General features: G+C 39.4%; 1 protein-coding gene across 7 annotated transcripts in view; it reads right to left on the bottom strand.

The window, feature by feature from the left end:
• The window catches only part of ppfibp2b (PPFIA binding protein 2b), a 147,020-nt gene that overhangs the window by 64,839 nt on the left and 64,016 nt on the right, over window positions 1–18,165 (bottom strand). For 5 of the 7 annotated variants that reach the window (XM_050072211.1, XM_050072203.1, XM_050072204.1 and 2 more), the window contains exon 4: window positions 5,538–5,624. In XM_050072211.1, coding sequence (XP_049928168.1) covers window positions 5,538–5,624 — 87 coding nt within the window. Of the gene's footprint in view, window positions 1–3,174; window positions 3,309–5,537; window positions 5,625–16,706; window positions 17,036–18,165 lie in introns of those variants that run through there. The other 2 variants (XM_050072207.1, XM_050072208.1) reach the window with 2 other exon arrangements.

Raw genomic sequence — 18,165 nt, 5'->3', positions numbered from 1 at the left:
TAAACGGCAGAATTGTTTGCACCTGTGTTCTTATAATAATGAATCCCACTATCCTCATAAAATGAATGCCTGAGCCATTTGACCCTAATTAACACAGGTAAATACCCCACAAATCCCCATAAAAGTATGTAAGACTGCAGGGCCTTGTAAACACAGAAATAGAAGAAGGAGAAAAAGAAGAAGAGGAAGAAGAAGGAAAAGTTGAGAGAATCAAGTCAAGCATGCCCACCTAAAAGTCTGAAGAGGGTGGAGCACTGGACTCCAAACATAAAACTAGAATTACTGCCCCACGGTTGTATGCCTCTCCACACCAGTCAAGTTACAGTTACAGTTTACATCCATGTCTGTGAAAACATGGATGCTTCACACACATCTTCTCCCCAGCAGCACAGAAGATCTATACCATCAGCACAGTTTCAAGGTGGACACCAAGATGAGTTTCACCAATTCAGTACCTGACCAAATGTCTTCCCCATCTGTCCCTGAGATATGACACTGAATAATGGCCAGAAAAGTGTTTTTGCAGAACACTGAAAATGGTCTTCGAGCTTTTGGATATAAAATTCTTGAGTGAAAAGTGAATCTTGATCAAAAGCTGTTCTTGAGATATATTGAGTTCAAGAGAATAAGACGGATGCAAGGTCATGGCAACCTTCACCTTTGACCACCAAAATTTAATCAAGCTCAAGCCACAGTTATCGCCAGCACAAAGGCATAATAAACCTCCAACAGTTCTTCAGTGACGGTACCTCTGCAGAAAGTGAACGCTGAATGAGCTGTTATATTTAGTAGCATCAGGAGTGCTTATCACAGCAAAAATGATTCCCTGCAAAAGATGCATGGGATGCTGAGAAAACATGTTAATCAACCATCCGACCAATCCATCCATCCATCCATCTATCCATTCTCATCTGCTCTAATCAGGTCGTGAGGGCAGCATGCTCAGTGAAGTACTCCAGACGTCCTTCTCCCCAGCAACACTGGGTACCTCAAGGCGTTTCTAGTCCAGATGAGATATATAATTCCTCCAGTGTGTTTTGGGTCTGCCCCGAGGCCTCCTACCTGTTGGATGTGCCCAGAATGCATTCTGATCAGATGCCTTAACCACCTTAAATGCCCCCTTTCGATACAAAGGAGCAGCAACTCTATTCCGAGTTCCCTCCGGATGTCTGTGCTCTCCTTAAGCTTTCTCTTTTGCCACTTTTATCCGCGATCAAATTCTTTCCATTACTACCCAAAGCTCATGAGCATAGGTGAGGATGAGAACATAGACAGACCAGTAAAAAGAGAGCTTTGCCTTCTGGCTCAGCTCCCTCTTTGCCACGCCGGTCCAGAGCAGTGCCTATATCACTGAAGATGCCATACCAAACCGTTTATCCATCTCACGCTCCATTCTACCCTCACTCCTGAACAAGACCCCAAGATACTTGAACTCTTTCGCTTGGGGCAGTAACTCACTCAACTCACCAACTTACCAACTCACTCTCCCAACCCACAGGGGACAATCTACTGTTTTCTGGCAGAGAACCATGGCCTCAGACTTGGAGGTGCTGACTCTCATCCCAAACTATTCACACTCGGCCGCAACTGCTCCAGTGCATGCTGGAGATCACGGTGTGATGAAGCCAACAGAAACACATCATCTGCAAGGAGCAGAAGTGCAATTCTGAGGTCGCCAAACCGGACCCCTTCCTCCACCTGACTGTGCCTTGAGATCCTGTCCATGAATATCACAAAGTCGCAGACAAGGTACAACCCTGGCAGAGGCCAACGCGCACTGAAAATGTGTTTGACTTTGTGCCAAGCATGCGGACACAGCTCTCACTTTGGTCATACAGGGACCACCCAACCAGCAAACCGCAAACTTTATACATTATAAAAGCAGAGTTTTCAGGACTGAGAACAGAGATGAGCGCTGTGGCATTCACAAAGGTGTGCATGTTTGTGAGACAGAGAGCGAAGGCAGAAGGTTGAAGGTGGTCGATTTCATGTAATCTTGCTCTAAGTTATTATTAACGTATTTGGAATGCTGCACTGTCACTTTTTGTCTCACCCAGCCGAACAGCCTGCGATGTTTACCAGCATGATCAATCATTATTTATTAGATGGCATGGTTCCCATTAACTGATGTGTTAGTGAAGCCAAGTGTTTATTTTAAAAGACCATAATGCTTTCGTAGAATGATTAAAATAAAGATTTTTTTTTTTTAAAAACGTATAAACTGCAATTTAAATTCTCTAATGAATTTAATAAAACACAATAACCAGTTATTTTTCACAAACATCTCTTGTGTGTGCATTGTGACTAAGAAAACATTACTGAATGTCAGATTCTTTGTGAAAATTGCACAAGTAAGTTTTAAGAAGAAATTTCTTCTGGTGGTGGTTGGTGAATGAGGCCAAGGGATTTTTGTTAGAACATCACTTTTGCAAATTTCACACACACAAGGACACAAATACAAGATCAAACCCACATCACGTGTCTCTCTCTTTATTCACACCAGACAAGCACACATTTAACCCGGCATTCCTCAGCTCCACAACAACACACATTTACTCAGCAGTCTGTCACTCAGGAATGCATCACACATTTACTATAATCTCCCTGACAACACACTCACCTCCTGCCAAACATGGCACACACACACACACACACACACACACACACACACACACACACACACACACACACACACACACACTTCAATTCTCCTGTTTTCTTAAACTATCCAAAATCCCTCTGACAGCAGCTGATTCTCTGTCACTTCAGCTTTTCTGATTTTCAGCCCTGCAGCCACATCCTGTCTCAGAGCGCTCTGGCAATAAAAAAATCTCGTGCAAAGTTTCTGGCTCAGTGTGTGTGTGTTAAAATCTAGATTGCAAAGACAACAAGGATACGTGTTGTTACAGAGATGTTTGAATGATCTGGTGGCCTGTGCTTCCTAACAATGACTAGTGGGTAAATGAATGAACAAGTCTGTGAATGAGTCACACCTGTCTCTGTGTGTGTTTAGCACCTAAAACATTCATTTGACAATTACCTGACAATTATAGTGAGTAATCCATCTGCTATACAGCATTATTTAAAGGTGTAGTATCACAAAGCAATTAAAACTCATGGCATGACTGATCTGACTGTATAAACTCCAAATGTCAAAGATAAAGACTCTCTTACCTCTGCTGTGCTCCGCTGCTGAGCTACACACACACACACACGCAGATAGAGGTGAAAGGTCCCTACCAGGCTACAGGGAAGTTAGTCACTAAACACAGGGTGTGTGTAAGCTAACAAAGACACACTGAAGCAAAACAACACCTCAAATAAACAGAGTCCTGGAGGAAAGGCAGGTGAGGAGAAAGTAAAACAAAGAAGCTTGAAGTCGTTGACCTGTCAACAGCCAGTTAAATCATCTGTCAGGAAAGCCCCGGTCACCCTGTGCATCAGCCAATCACAGCTGGTCTATCATGCAGAACGTGTAACAAGTAGGCGTGTAAGTGAGTGAGCGGTGGTGAGAACTGAGAAACCACCACCTCTTTATGAAACAGAGACATCCAGGTGGGTGGTGCACTTTAACTCAATATTTAAAAAAATATCCACACACAAAAGCGAACCCAGAGTAGAAAACAAACACACACACACACACACACACACACACACACACACACACACACTCACACAAGTGAGGGCCTGAGGAGCAGTTTGAGAACTGTGATTTAGGAGCAATGTACAGACAGAATGTGGAGATCACAGCTGTATAAACCAGCTATTAAAGTGATCTAAGATCAGTGAGAGCCGTTGACATCAGACTGTGCAGAGATATATAATCTTCTGCTTTACCTTGACAGCACTGATGTTGATAGTTACTGTGAAAGTCGTCAGTAAACACATGCTCAGACAGTCTGAAGGTGTCTGGGCATGTTTGTTATGAAATGTCTAAAGTCGTAGGATTACAGACTAGAAACAAAGATGTTTTTCCAGTGTGGAATCAATCCCTCCAGACAAATCCCTAGCTCATTTACTCATGATAGGAATTCAAATAATGATGTCAAAATAAGCACAACTGAACTAGAATAACAATTATGATTCTCATCGATTGTGAGTTTTCTTTCTCTAGCAAAAGGACGACAAAAGTCCCGCTGAATTTAATGTCGATGTAGACATATATATTTTGGAAGTAGAGATTGACAGGAGACATGGGAAAATAGAAGGAGGAATGGCATGCAACCAAACAGACAAACTCCAGGGCTAAAAATGAAGCCAATGTGGACCTGCCAAAAACTGCAGTTCTTCAAACGGCCACTTGAGGCTGGCTCCAAAAGTGAGTCAGTACCCATAATAATACCCATAATAATAAGACTTGCGGAGCCAGGACCAGAGTTGCAGCGGTATACCGGTTTTAAGGTATGGCATGCTATTAAAATTGATGGTTATCATACCATGTACATTTACTTAACTAAAATATTGGGAAAAAATCCAACTAGACAGAGAATCTCAACTTTTTTTTTTTTTTTTAAAAGGGAGTCCTTTTTACAAAAAACTTCCATTAAAAAAAATCAAATGGTTTCAAGAAGGGTTGCAGCGCTCCACCCCAACTTTTTTTTTTTTTTTTTTACTTTTTCCACAAACTTTCATTTTTAAAAAAGGCTTCAAGTTTCAATTATTGTAATTAAACATTTGTTCAACCAAAAATAATCCCTCTTATTTTATTCCTTTAAGGGTCATTTTGACTCATAATAATAACAATTAATGTAATACAGTGAAACCATGAAACCACAATATATTTAAAGACTGTTACCATACCATAAAAATATCATACTGCTGCAACCCTAGCCAGAACTGCAAAGGCTTGACCACCCTCTGTTTTTAACATGGATTCTTAAACAGTTAGAAGACCTATACTAACAGACCTAAAGGGCCTGTTTGGACGGTACAGTGGGAGAAGCTCAGTTATATACTCCAGTGGCAGATCACTGAGAGCCTTGTATGTGATTAAAGCACTTTAAATGGATTCTAAAAGAGACTGGAAGCCAAAGCCATTTTTGTTGCCTAAAAATCTTGTTCACCATTTGGTTTTACTAAAAGACCCTCTGAAGAGTCAGATACTCAGTTATGGATAATGAATGAAAATTAGACTTATCACAGTTAACCATAGCTGTAAATGCACCATTCTAACTAAGCTAACAGCTAGCATTAGGGTTATCTCCACCTTCTTGTCTAAATATGTTCACTTCTGACTCCAAAAGTCCAAGAAAGCAACAGCCAAAATGCCAAACTTGAAGACTTAGAACAGGAGTCAACAGACCATTAGGTAACATCACGGTGACTACGTCCATTTTTTATACAGTCTATACATGCAACTCAAGGTCCCAGTTGGGTTTGAAACAGGGACCTTTGTGTTTTCATGGTACACATTTTAGACTGAATAGTCTCAGAACAATGTGGTAAAACTTACTGGTTGTGCAATCTCTCTTTCAGGTTTCAAAAGGACAAACACACACACACACACACACACACACACACACACACACAGTTCTGACCTGTAGTACCAGAGACTCCTTGTCTCCTTCTAGGCGGAGCAGTCGTTCTTGATAGGTTTCATTGTTGGCTGGAGAACACAGGTTCACCTGGATAAAGACACAGAAAAACAAGAAGGTAAAACAACCGAGCATTAGTGTTGTCTTATGGGCCTTGTCCTCCATACAAGGAGGACTGAGTTAACTTTATTTCAAACAATAGCTGTTGGTAACCCAAACCTCTGTACGAGGAACAAGTCCCTGAACCAAAACCTGCTAAAAGTGTATGCTTATTTGAAGTCGGAGGGATCATGACTTTTCAAGTTGAAACCCAGACATTACATTCATTTTCAGACAAAAATGACTCCTTTTTATATGGGAGAGAAAAATGCTGATGCAGTCATGGCTGTAAATGTGAGCATTTTGGTGCATTAAGTATAACTGTCATACCATAATTTGATTTTCAATAAGGAATAAAATACTTTTATGAGTAGTTTTAAAAGCAACTGTATTTGTCTATTGTCTTATATTTGTCTTATGTATTTGTTTCATACAAAAATGTAATTTTATCTTTTTTTAATATTATACAAACACATGATAAAATATATAATCAAACAAAAATAAATAGGTTTAATACTAAAGAGCCAATTCAAATCTAGTTTGGGCTAATATGAGCAAAAGGCATCAAAATTAATATTTTCACTGTTATTAGACAAAAGACAACCAGATAAAAATGGTAATTAATTATGACATTTTGATGTGGATTTTTCTGTTTCTTTGGAACATACATTTGGAATATGCCTCTCAATTGGGGGTTTTACCGCAGTTTGCATCACATGGTTTCTTGCCTGTTTACAGTCAGTTCTTTGCATTGCACACAAACCACCTAACCAACATTTTGCAGGGCTTTGGGGTAAGGCCCACATTTCAGGACAGAAGGAGAAACACACCTACTTTTAAACATGAAAGACTTTAGTATTAACGGGTTTTTGGATACCTTATGCACAAATATCGCAACGCCAGCCTTTGCTAGGAGGTGGTTGCATGTAAACAGCTTAGGAATAGATTTTTTGGGGGGAATAAGGGCAAAAACCAGAATATTTTGTGCATGTAAAGGTACTACAGTAACTGTCCTTCCAGATACAGGAGTACAATCACTTGAAACCCTTTGACTACACACTGCTGATCTCCCCTCAGCTACTTGTATGACTTCTAAAACCAAATGCCTGTACCAGAAATGATTTAGGCCTTGTCCAAGCATAGATAGAGGGATATCTGAACATAGCTTTTTCTATGTGTTTTGGCCTTTCTTCCATATGCAAACTGCATTTTAGATCACTGAAAATGGATCTGTCTCATCCTGGGTGAACATTTTTAGAAACTAATTTTTGAGTTTTTGGCTTGAAACGTCAGAGTGTATGCCCTTATTTCTTTCGTGAGGTGTCATAAATTAGACTACATTTCATGCAATGGTGGATGTGACCAAACTAGTGCTGAGTCTATCCTCGCTGACAGAAACTTTTGCATGTTTACACATGGACAAACAGTTATTCTTCCTCAATTTTGTCATGCAGTGTCATCAGAATGTGCTAGAGGTCACTCTCCACTTAGCCTTCCAGTAGTAACTACTTTTCAGGCTTCTGATTAACCAACATCTTCTTCTTGGCTTGAGGGATAAGGTTACATCACCACCTCTTGGTTTGGCATGCCTTTGACAGCACTTCAATTGTATGTTTGAGATTTCATTTGGTTTAAGATTTTTTTTACAGTGCTTTATGTGAACAGATTTAAAAAAGAGAAAAGAAAAAAATAACAAGCAGGGAAAAGCCCTATTTACAATACCTGTGTCTATGTAGACTAGGCCTTAGGTGACCCAGTAAAGGGAACGAAAATGTATACGTCTATTTGTAGATCTGTTTTCACTCAAACATTAAAAGGTATTTTTCTGATAAACAGTGTCAAAACCACCACAGTAATTTCTATTTCATCTTAAAAATTAAACATGTAAAACATTACAGTGTCAAAACTTTATATAGGGACCGGTGTCTACTGTGAAAAAAGCATAACTGACAAGCATGCCACGTCATGAATTACACATACTATGGAAGATAAAGTGAATATACTGTAACAGGATAAGAGTGAGAGTAATATAGGTTTATGTTGCACATTATTAATGGTATGCTGATCCACTGATACACTCTTTGTGTACAGGACTGGTCTATGCACAAAGAACTGAAAGATCAACAGACTCCCATTCATCCTGAAATAGCACAACGATAAATAGCGACATTTTTTCTGAAGCTTGTGGTTATGATTATCAGAGGACCATATCGTTCCCATCCCTGACCACTCTGAGGCTAACAAAACATGTCTGAAATAAACAGATATGGTTATTTCTTTAGCAGTCACACAGCTAAGTGGGAGAAAAAGCTGTGTCAGTCTCTGTCAACAAACAAAAATGCTTTGCAATATGTATTCATGCAAATACTGTGAGAGAAATCTTTCCTTTTGGTCAGAAGCTCTGTCGCCAGTTTTGTCACTAGCTATTAAGGTTATGGCAGAATTACGTGTTCCACAAGTCAGAAAATAAAAAATGAAAATCAAGCAGAACTATTTAAAATGCTGTGAGGCTTCAATGATGTAGTCTGTACAGTTTCCATTTCTCTCCAAAGAGTCAGATTATCCTGTCTTTGAGTGTGTGTGTCCAGGGTTGCTGACTCCTGGACTCCTCAGCCTGCTGCTGCTGCTGGGAAATTGAGAGGAAGGAAAACATTATTATCCTACTATGAAGTCGGGACCTGATAAGATAATGTTTCTGCTTCTCTCAGCTTCAGAGCAGAGGAAAAGCTCAACAGTGCCTTCATATAAAATTTGCTCATAAATCCTCAGTTTCATTAGAACTACATTAATTAAGACTGATTGCAACTGTCTTATAAGCAAACTGGGAACGTGATATTGTAGCTCTACAAAACTATAAGCCCGGTCTCATTTATATATGAAATGGACATGAACCCTTAAGGGGTTAAGAGGTGGTGGGCTCACAATGTGTTAAATTTACGCGCTGGCAACACGAAAACAATGCTAATGCAAAGTCAATGAAGATCTTTTGTCTTGGTGGACACAGAAATTACATTTAAAAAGCAAGAAAGTCTGCGTAAGGCGGGCAGGAGGGGTGATGGATGGGTCATACAAACATGGACTTTCAACCAGGAGACTGCTGTAACTGTACACAGTACGTAAGTTTATATCACTTACTAATGGGCAGCTAGCAGATTTGGGTGAGGCTGTATGCTGCATTTGTAAGAAAAAGATCTAAGATTGTGCTACCAGTTAGGGTACTGAGCAGGAGATTGAGTGTGTTCTTAAGCAAGCCTCAGTCATTAGGATGGTATTGAAGCAAACATTTAATTCTGATGTAGCAGGATGTCAGAGTTCTAGAATCTGTTAATGCAGCGCTAAAGCAAGTCATGGACTCTACAGATGCGATGTCTTTGAGAGAAGACAGTTACAGCGTCATCTGTGTAACCAGTCCTACATCTACTAACTGAGGAGGCATTTCTCCATTCTCAGCTGAAATGGACGGCAATACTTGTCTTTCCATTTAACTAACGTAAAACTTCAATTAAAAGCCTAGTCTCAATTAAACGCCCAATCCCTTTTACTAGCCCAGTGTGACTACACATTTTGACATATATGGCCTGTTCCAATTTGACACCTGGTCTGGTTGCCAAGCAGTTCTTATTGAAGTTCTTTGGATGTATGAAAACAGATTGTTGGCTACCGACTGGAGCTAACATTAGTTAGCGGTTTAGGTTGCACACACAAATATAAATGTTTAAATGTTAGCTCAGTTCAGTTCATTTTACTGAAACCATGAGCACCAGAGAAGACTGTAAATCATTCAGATTTACTGGCATGACAAAAAAACAAGAGTGACTCCCTTCCTCTGATGCTGTCATAAAGTCAGAATATGTGTGTTTGTTGATTGGTCGACTGTAAGTTATTCATATTACTTTAGTCCGTAAGAGTCCACTAATCAAAAGAAAAATAATCCAAGTTAAGGATATTGCTTTAACAGGATAAAGTACTGCTGTGTCGGTATGCCAGGTGCCATTATCCTCAAGTGCTGTGAAACAAGTGTCATAACAACACATAATCGATATGTTGTTCAAAGTCTAATTTTTATATAAGTAATAATCATACTGGTTCAAATGAACAATTTGACCGCATTTGCCAATTTTGCTGAGCAACAGTTTTGTATAAAAGGGGTTAAAGGCCTGTCCCTGTCCCTGTCCCTGTCCCTGTCCCTGATATAAGCCTGTTGAGTTCAGTGATTTAAGCAAATAATAGTCCGGGCTACTAACTGAAATTTTACGGTAAGTTGTGGATGTTTTTATTCCATAGTATTGATGTTTATATTGTTACTGTTAATTAAAAACATTTTTTTAAGTGGTTTGGTGTGTTTTATGTATGCACCTTTTTTTTTTTTTTTTTTTACTTGTTTTTATCGACTTAAAGTCTAACAATGATCCAACATGTAGGTCGGCCTACTTTTTATGTTGTATTTTGAAAAAAAACATGTAGGTCGGCCTACTTTTTATGTTGTATTTTGAAAAAACAAAACCAGGCAATGGCCTTATTTATTTATTATTGTTATCATTATTATTATTATTATTATTATCATTATTATTAATAATATAGCTGCAATTTTGCCNGTCCAACAATGATCCAACATGTAGGTCGGCCTACTTTTTATGTTGTATTTTGAAAAAACAAAACCAGGCAATGGCCTTATTATTATTATTATTGTTATCATTATTATTATTATTATCATTATTATTAATAATATAGCTGCAATTTTGCCTAAAGCATAATAATAGTTATTTATTTGAGTCTGTTTATTACTTGCCTTGATATTATGACACAGATTTTAAGACAAACCACAGAGTAGTAACAATAAAGCTGGTGTGAAAAGGCAGCTACTGTTCACCTCAACTGTTACTTTTTAATAGGAAACCATATTTTAATGTGTAAAAGATTTATTAATGTCTGCAATCCACCTTTGCTGGCTCAGCTGTCTAAACTCTGGCCAAAACAAACTGCCTACAATAGTTTGACGGTCCAGAAAAGAATACAAAGTGTGTAACTTAAAATATGTCCTCAGTGTGGATGTAACTGCTCGTAAGTGTCCCTTCCTGCCATCACGACGATGACCCAGATTTGGATAGAAGAATGTAAACATCTGTATTTTTGGCTTTTAACTGAAACTCTTATCTGATACTACCCACAGAACAGTAACTGTAGAAACTGTAAAACAAGCTTTAAGCTCAAGACCACCATCATTACTAATCAAAAACAAGGAGAGCAATAGATAGCACCCTGATTACATTTATGAACGTATTGCATCAAAAAGAAAAGGCATAGAGCACAGATGAGAAAACACATCTTTAGCTCTTAGCCTGAACACAATTAAAAACATACTGATAATTAACTATACACCTCTATGACTGTCTAAGAACAGAGAGAAAAAACTAACATCAACATTAATCCTTGATGATCTGTCTGCATCTGAGGTCAGTGAGATCAGAGGATGAATACAGACTGGACCACCTGACACGGACCATATGGACACATTAAACCTATTAACATACTGTAAACTAAACACAGACACAAGCAAGCTGAAAGGGGGGATGGGAAGAAATACAGTATCTGTAATTATCTGTAACCAAAGGTATACAGCAAATAGCAGTGTGAAAAGAGTGTGTGTCTGAAAGTCTCTCTGAACTCCCAATAGTTAGGTTGGAGATACTGTTACAGTACGAGTTTCGGTTTGTCACTCCAGTGGGAGAAGTCAGGAAGTATTTGAAATGTACTGTAATCACAGATATTCCCATCAGCCTGCAGAGTAGCAGGGGGGTGACAGAGCACTTAAAGGGGCTGATAAAGGAAACCAGGCCAGTCTGTTACTATCTGTCTGTCATCGCCTGCTGGATTGTGTTGGTATGGAAGGAAGGAGACAGAGAGGGAGAGAGAACAAGGATTCAGAGGCAGAGTTAGGCTCTTCACATTATCACTTTTGTGGGCATTTTTCCATGACTGATGGAAATACAATCCACTTTAACAACATGAAGTTCATTTTGATTCAACAGGTACATTTCCTGCAGCACAGCAAATATTAAAGGGATAGTTTTTTGTTTTTGTTTTGTTTAAAGGTGGCTGTATAGGGTACTTATCTATACATGCCCCCAGTTTGGAGAAGCAGGCTGGAGCACTAACATGGATGCTTATCAATGCACTGCTGTGGACGGAGCAGCAGCAAAACATATATAAGCCACCTGAAAAAAGATCAATATCAAAGAAAGCGTAATTTTTCCACCTCACAAACATAGCTAAGGTACGACCATTTCTAAATGAAAAAGATGCAGAGAAATTGATCCATGCCTTTATTTCAAGCCCACTTTACTGTAACGCATTTCTCATAGCCTCCCAAAAAAACACCGACAGACTTCAGCTCATTTAAAACTCTGCAGCTCAGCTATTAACCAGAAACAAGAGGAAAGACCACATTTGGCCAGTCTTAGCTGCTCTGCACTGACTTCTTGTTACATTTAGAATTGATTTTAAGCTCTTCCCCCTTATATACAGTACAAAGCCCTACATGGGCTGGGACCAAGCTACATTGCTAACTCCCTCTAAAAACACTGCAGTCATCTGCTGCTGGTTTATTGGAGGTTCCCAGCAACAGCTGCAAGATCAGGGATGCAGCCTTTGTCAGTCACTCACCAAAGCTATGGAACACACCACCTAATGATTTCAGGGAGGCTAGCTCACAATATCTTCTTAAAAGAAAGCTAAAAAAGTATCTGTTCTCTCCAGCCTTTAACTAGCTCTGACTTTCTTGATACAGGTCTGAAAATCTTCCTTTTTACGCTTCACGCTGCTGAAACTCCTTATGGATTTACAATTCTATGATTTTATGATGTCATGATTTTATGACTTATAATTTATTTTGTCTTGTGATTTTTTTTATGATTTTAAGTGTTTTATGTTCATTATGTCTATTTTCATGAGAAGCACTTAGGGCTTATACTGTCCTTATTGTAAAGCACTTTGTGCTACATTTCTTGTATGAAAAGTGCTATATAAATAAAGCTTATTATCACTATTATCATTATCGGTTTATGTGTGTGGTTTATTTAAGTGTATGTTACATTTAGTATATTTTCACTGTTTTACCTAACTGTCACACAACAATTTCCTATGGGGAACTGAAGCTGTTACATTGCTCTCTTCAATGCCAGACCACTGAGAAAAACAGTAATTTAACATCCCTGAGCAAAGGAGCTGCTGGTCTTCTGCTGCTTTGATCAGTTAGTCTGTTTGTGTTATTGTGTGACTTTGTTGTTTGAAAGAGTTAGTCCTTATTTACCAAAGTCACACAGTAACACAAACTAACTCATCAATGCAGTGGTAGACCGGCAGCTCCCATGTTTGCCATGCTAAAATGACTGTTTTTTGTCAGTGGAGTCTGGTGGCTTTGAGGAGTGGGGAACTGAAGCCACAAATGCCTTCCCCTTCAGAAATCGGTATCTGACAGAAAGGTTACGTGGTGAAATTACTCTCAATATACCATAAATTTAAACTGTTCTTCATAGTTTCAGGTAGGGATTATTTAAGAAGCTAAAATACATTTTGCTGCCGCCCCTGTCCACAACAGCACATTGCGTAGCTTCTGAAGCCATACTCCTGTCTGCTTCTCCAAACTTCTGACTGACATCTACTGTGTATGGACAAGTTCCTCATACAACCCCACTTCGAAAGATCCAACTTTCCGTTTAAAGGTTGTATGAAAGAGAAGTGACAGCAGATGAAGGTATACATCTCTATGGTAACAATTCATTGTTTAAGTGAAGCCATCTGCACAAAGAGATTTGTGGGTCTCTCGAAAGCTGTGCACTGTTCTGAGTTTATACAATAAAAGCACTGGCCAGGAGCGGGTGGGACTCCTCATGACATACAGTGCTGTATATGATTCCAGTGCTTAAGAATGCATGACAACATCCAGGACAGCACCTACTTTTAATGATTCACAAAAAAAGCTCCATATAGTGGTCACTTTACTGTAAATACAGCCGGAGCTGCCACAAAAGCCTGTTTTAACTTTAACTTTTACCATCTGGCCCATTTTAAAGTGTGGTCACTCTTTTAGGACACTACTGTCTACAGTCATACACTTTCTCTGCATCCAAAACCTCACTCTTCTATCTCGGACTAAAACACTGGTCAAACTACATTTCTGTAAATTCCATGTTGCTATTCATTGTATTGGTACATGTGAATGTGATTATGTCCTGAAGCGTGTGTAACACATTAGCTGAGGTAGTCTCTCTTCACACACCACTGTGTCTCTAAATCTAATTTAAAAGCTGCTCCAATTCAACTGCATGTCTGCGCAGCCTGAAAATCAACAATCCCAGTGAGTGTGAAGAGTGAATTTGAAGGTGAGTTGGTGGCGTTCAGGATCAATTTTCATTCACTGTCTCTGCAGATCTACATTCACACTGAAATATGTTTTTCTGGATAGTGTTAAGCATGCTCTAAACATGTTTAATCATGCTGCACACAGTGATGAAAACAGATAAAACTGCTTTTTACTACAACAGAGCGTAAAACCACAGGATAAACATGGTAGTTTCTACAGAGGTGCAGTGGGTGGTGGTTGTTGTGGCATGTTACAGCAATAACTGGGCCTTCTCTTTGACAGGAAATAACACACACACTGTAAATCATAACATTTTCCTGAAGAGATAAAGAACAAGTTTGGTGTCTCTGGATTTGTCTAGTAGGACATCTAGTGGGGAGTATTTTCCAAAATATAAAATTTAACTTGGAAATTAAAATATTTAACAATAAATAAATAAATTAATTAATTGAAGTGAACAGTGTTTTTTTCCCTGTGATGGAGCATTCATTTGCTACATTGTGATGCATATTAATAATGGAACATATTTTTAACAACACTACAATATTAACTTCAACCAAATCACTTATCCATACAGCAAAACTACACAAAACTAAAATACCGCCTTGCAGTTGTATGACTCTACAAAACAGTCAAGTCCTAGTTACAATTTATGGCCATGTCTGTCCAGACTAATGTAGCTATGACAGTTTACATGCTGCACATGTTGCTGCAAAGATGTTACAAATTCTAACACATGGATACTTCACACATATCTTCCCCTGCTGCACAGATGATCTATACAATCAGCACAGTTTCAAGATTAGAATCACCAATTCAGTATCTGACTAAATGTTTCCCCTTCTGTTCCTGAGATATGAAGCTGAATAATGGCCAAAAAAAGTGTTTTATGCAGAACCTTATGATGTCACAGTGAAGCTGACCTTTGACTTTTTTGGATATAAAATGTCAACATTTGTATGATAAATGTATGAATTCTTGAGTTATGGTGAGGTCACAGTGACCTTGACCTTTGACCACAAAAATCTAATCAGATTATCGTTATCAACATTTGAGTCAAATTTGGAGAATTTCCCTCAAGGTGTTCTTGAGATAACGTTTTCCTCAGTGAGAGACGGAAGCAAGGTCACTGTGACCTTGACCTTGGACCACCAAAATCTAATCAGTTCATCACTCAGTCCACGCAGAAGTACATATTTGTAGAATTTCTCTTTAGGTGTTCTTAAGATATTGTGTTCACGAGAATGGGACAGACGGACAACCAGAAAACATAACATATGGATGTCTATACATCCCATACTTGTGAACACGGTATCTCAAAAAATGCCTTGAGGAAATTTCTTTAAATAACAGTCGTACACACTGACAGATATTGCCTCTAGCTCTGGCTATATATAAAAATGCCTTCAGTAGCAAAAAAATATTTGGGCGCGCACACATATACACACACACACACACACACACACACACACACACACAGGGGTGCATTTCACATGTATCACATGGCAAAAAATATCTTGCATATTGACAATGATCAGGAAACAGTGATTTGATGACGAGTTCAGATTCAAACATGTCTTAATCAACTTCACTCTATCTGCTCTGTCAGTACATTGAATCAGAACTAGAGTAGAATGTGCTGATATCTGCTTTGCAGGCTTGATTGATTAGATATCAGAGAAGAAACAGATGGAAAAGTGCCCAGAATACAGTATGATATGACTAAAGTCAAGTATAATAAGTTTTAAAATGTGCAGTTTCTTACATACTGCATACTGAAGAAGCCAATTAAAGAGACAAAGAGTGCCACCTGCAGTAATTTTAACAGATTTGCACAATAGTTAAGCAGCTTTTTGCTCTCAGAGTCACGCAGAGAAGCATCAAGTTGATATGAACACTACAAAGATGGTGCTCTCTAGGAAAACAACATTATTTAAGTGTCAGATTTAGAAGAATTAAATCAGTGCATGATAAATTATTCCTTTTTTTCCAAGTCTTTGTTTGTGTTAGACCTGCTTGAGTAGGTTGAATAGTGGTTTTAAAGTATCCCTTTGACAGATTTGTGAGGGTTACTTTAAAGGTCACTGATGCTAACGAAAACAGAAATGAAAAATAAATTCGCATAGATTTTAGAGTCTTAAAGCTAAATATTTCAATCCCAATGTAAAAGCATCTGACAACATGACACAGCCTTGGCAAGGCACCAATTAAGATCAACAGTAATCCGCTTATGTGGCTCCTAGACAACACAAAACTCAAGACTCTCATTCCTAAAAACATCATCCCTCATGGCAAAGTCTCTCTCTGATTGAATCCTGCAGTATCAGACACTGCTTTGTTAACAGCAGTCAGCTGATGGATAATGCTTTAATCTGATAACACAACCTTGTGAGGCATGCCTCCACACACACGCTCGCACCCGAACAACACCAAAACAAGTTGAGATGCAGCTCAGGGAAATGATCTCAGAAAGACTGTCGCTGGGAAATAAGACAACAAAAACAGGACAATAACATGCATCAGAGCTGGAATGATAACTCTCTCAGGGACAGAGGAGCTTCCCCCTTTTGCTCTCCTTTCGTTTCCAAAGAAATTACAGGAAACTCCTTCAAGGCATTAATCTAACAGAAGGAATGTGTTCCAAGGAAAGACATTAAAATAGGCGGAAAAAAAGACAAATGGAAGATGAAAAAAGTCAAATGAAACGTCACCTTTTTGAGCCAGGAGAAGTGTCTGTAGAAGTCAATGGGAGTCTCCATGCTCCCAGCCCATTGCTGCCCTGCCTGCTTCCTCTGTGTTTCTGTCCGACTCTATCATACTGTGTGTGCGTGTGAGTGTGTATGTGTGTAAGCACAGCCCACAGACGGGACAAAGTAAAAGTGGAGTCTTGATTTAGCAGACTGCTGTAGCATGTGAGCAATGTGAATGTGTGTGTGTGTGTGTGTGTGTGTGTGTGCGTGTTTGTGTGTGTGTGTGACTGCGATGTTCACAGCTGTGGAGGAGGGCGTTTTACGATCTCTGCCTTCTGAGCGGGACAACTCCCCCCATTTTGTTCCCCCTCCTCCTACAGTACTTCTCTCTTTCCTTTGTATCTCTTCTCTCTCTTCCCCTCCTTCCTTCACACTTTATGCTCCCTCACTTTCCAACTTATCTCTCCTTTCATCAGACACTCGCTGCCTCTTCCTCACCCTCCCCTCTATCTCTGTTCTGGTTGGAGTTGTTGCATGTTTTTTTTTCCTTCTCTTCTCCTCCTTTACCTCCGGTCACTTCTCTCTTTCCCCTACACTCTGTGTCATTTTCCTTCCTCTCTCTCCCTGCTAAGGTCCGTCTGACGGCCAAATGGGCGAACCCAGAAAGGACGGGGGTGGTGGGAGGGGTTGCCATTTTTCTTCTTTCTCTGTCATCTGTTTGTGTCTGAGTCTTGGCCCATGTCTCTCTCTCTCTCTCTCTCTCACACACACACACACACACACACACAGTCGAACAGCAGCATCTGATGTCAGACACGCGAACAAAGCAGCAACAGGCTGTAATGTCGGCACAAACCTAAACCATGCCAGCCCCCCCCCCCCCCCCCTCCTTGTGTTCTCTTTTAATAGTGTTACAGTGACAGTGCTGGGAGACTGCAAAACACTGTTGGCACAAGTGAGACTCTCTCTCTCTTTTCCTCCATCTCTCTACCTCCCACTCTCTCTCACTGCAAGGGTCTCTGTAGGTACATTTCATCATCTGGTCATGTGCATGAGGGTAAATTTATGGCAGCGTGAATGTAATGTCCACAACACCCAAAATTTATGAGCTAATGGACTGTGCATGCCTACAAGTGTACCAACTGTATATGTGTAAAACTCATATATGTACATAATGTAGTACAGTGTTTCCCACAGGATTTTGGGAAACTATGGGGGGGGGGGGGTTGTATACAAAATGTACAGAAAGGTAAAATCATCAAGTTTTCAAAAAGTATTGCAATTTAATTTTGTCTTTTATGTTATTATATCTTATATTATCTTTGTAATATGATTATCTTATATAATGTTATTACTATCCTAAAACATTCTCCAGGTCCTCTGAAACTCTGCAGGACTTATTTCCACCCTGCAGCAGCAGTACTGTGGCGAACGGTCCCTAACTGCGGGGAGAACGGAGCAGGCTTCCCCGGAGGTCCGC

Source organism: Epinephelus moara, chromosome 20 (assembly GCF_006386435.1).
Source record: "Epinephelus moara isolate mb chromosome 20, YSFRI_EMoa_1.0, whole genome shotgun sequence".
NCBI classification, from domain to species: domain Eukaryota; kingdom Metazoa; phylum Chordata; class Actinopteri; order Perciformes; family Serranidae; genus Epinephelus; species Epinephelus moara.
The sequence above is the reverse complement of the archived record's forward strand: the minus strand, read 5'-3'. Positions and strand labels throughout refer to the sequence as shown.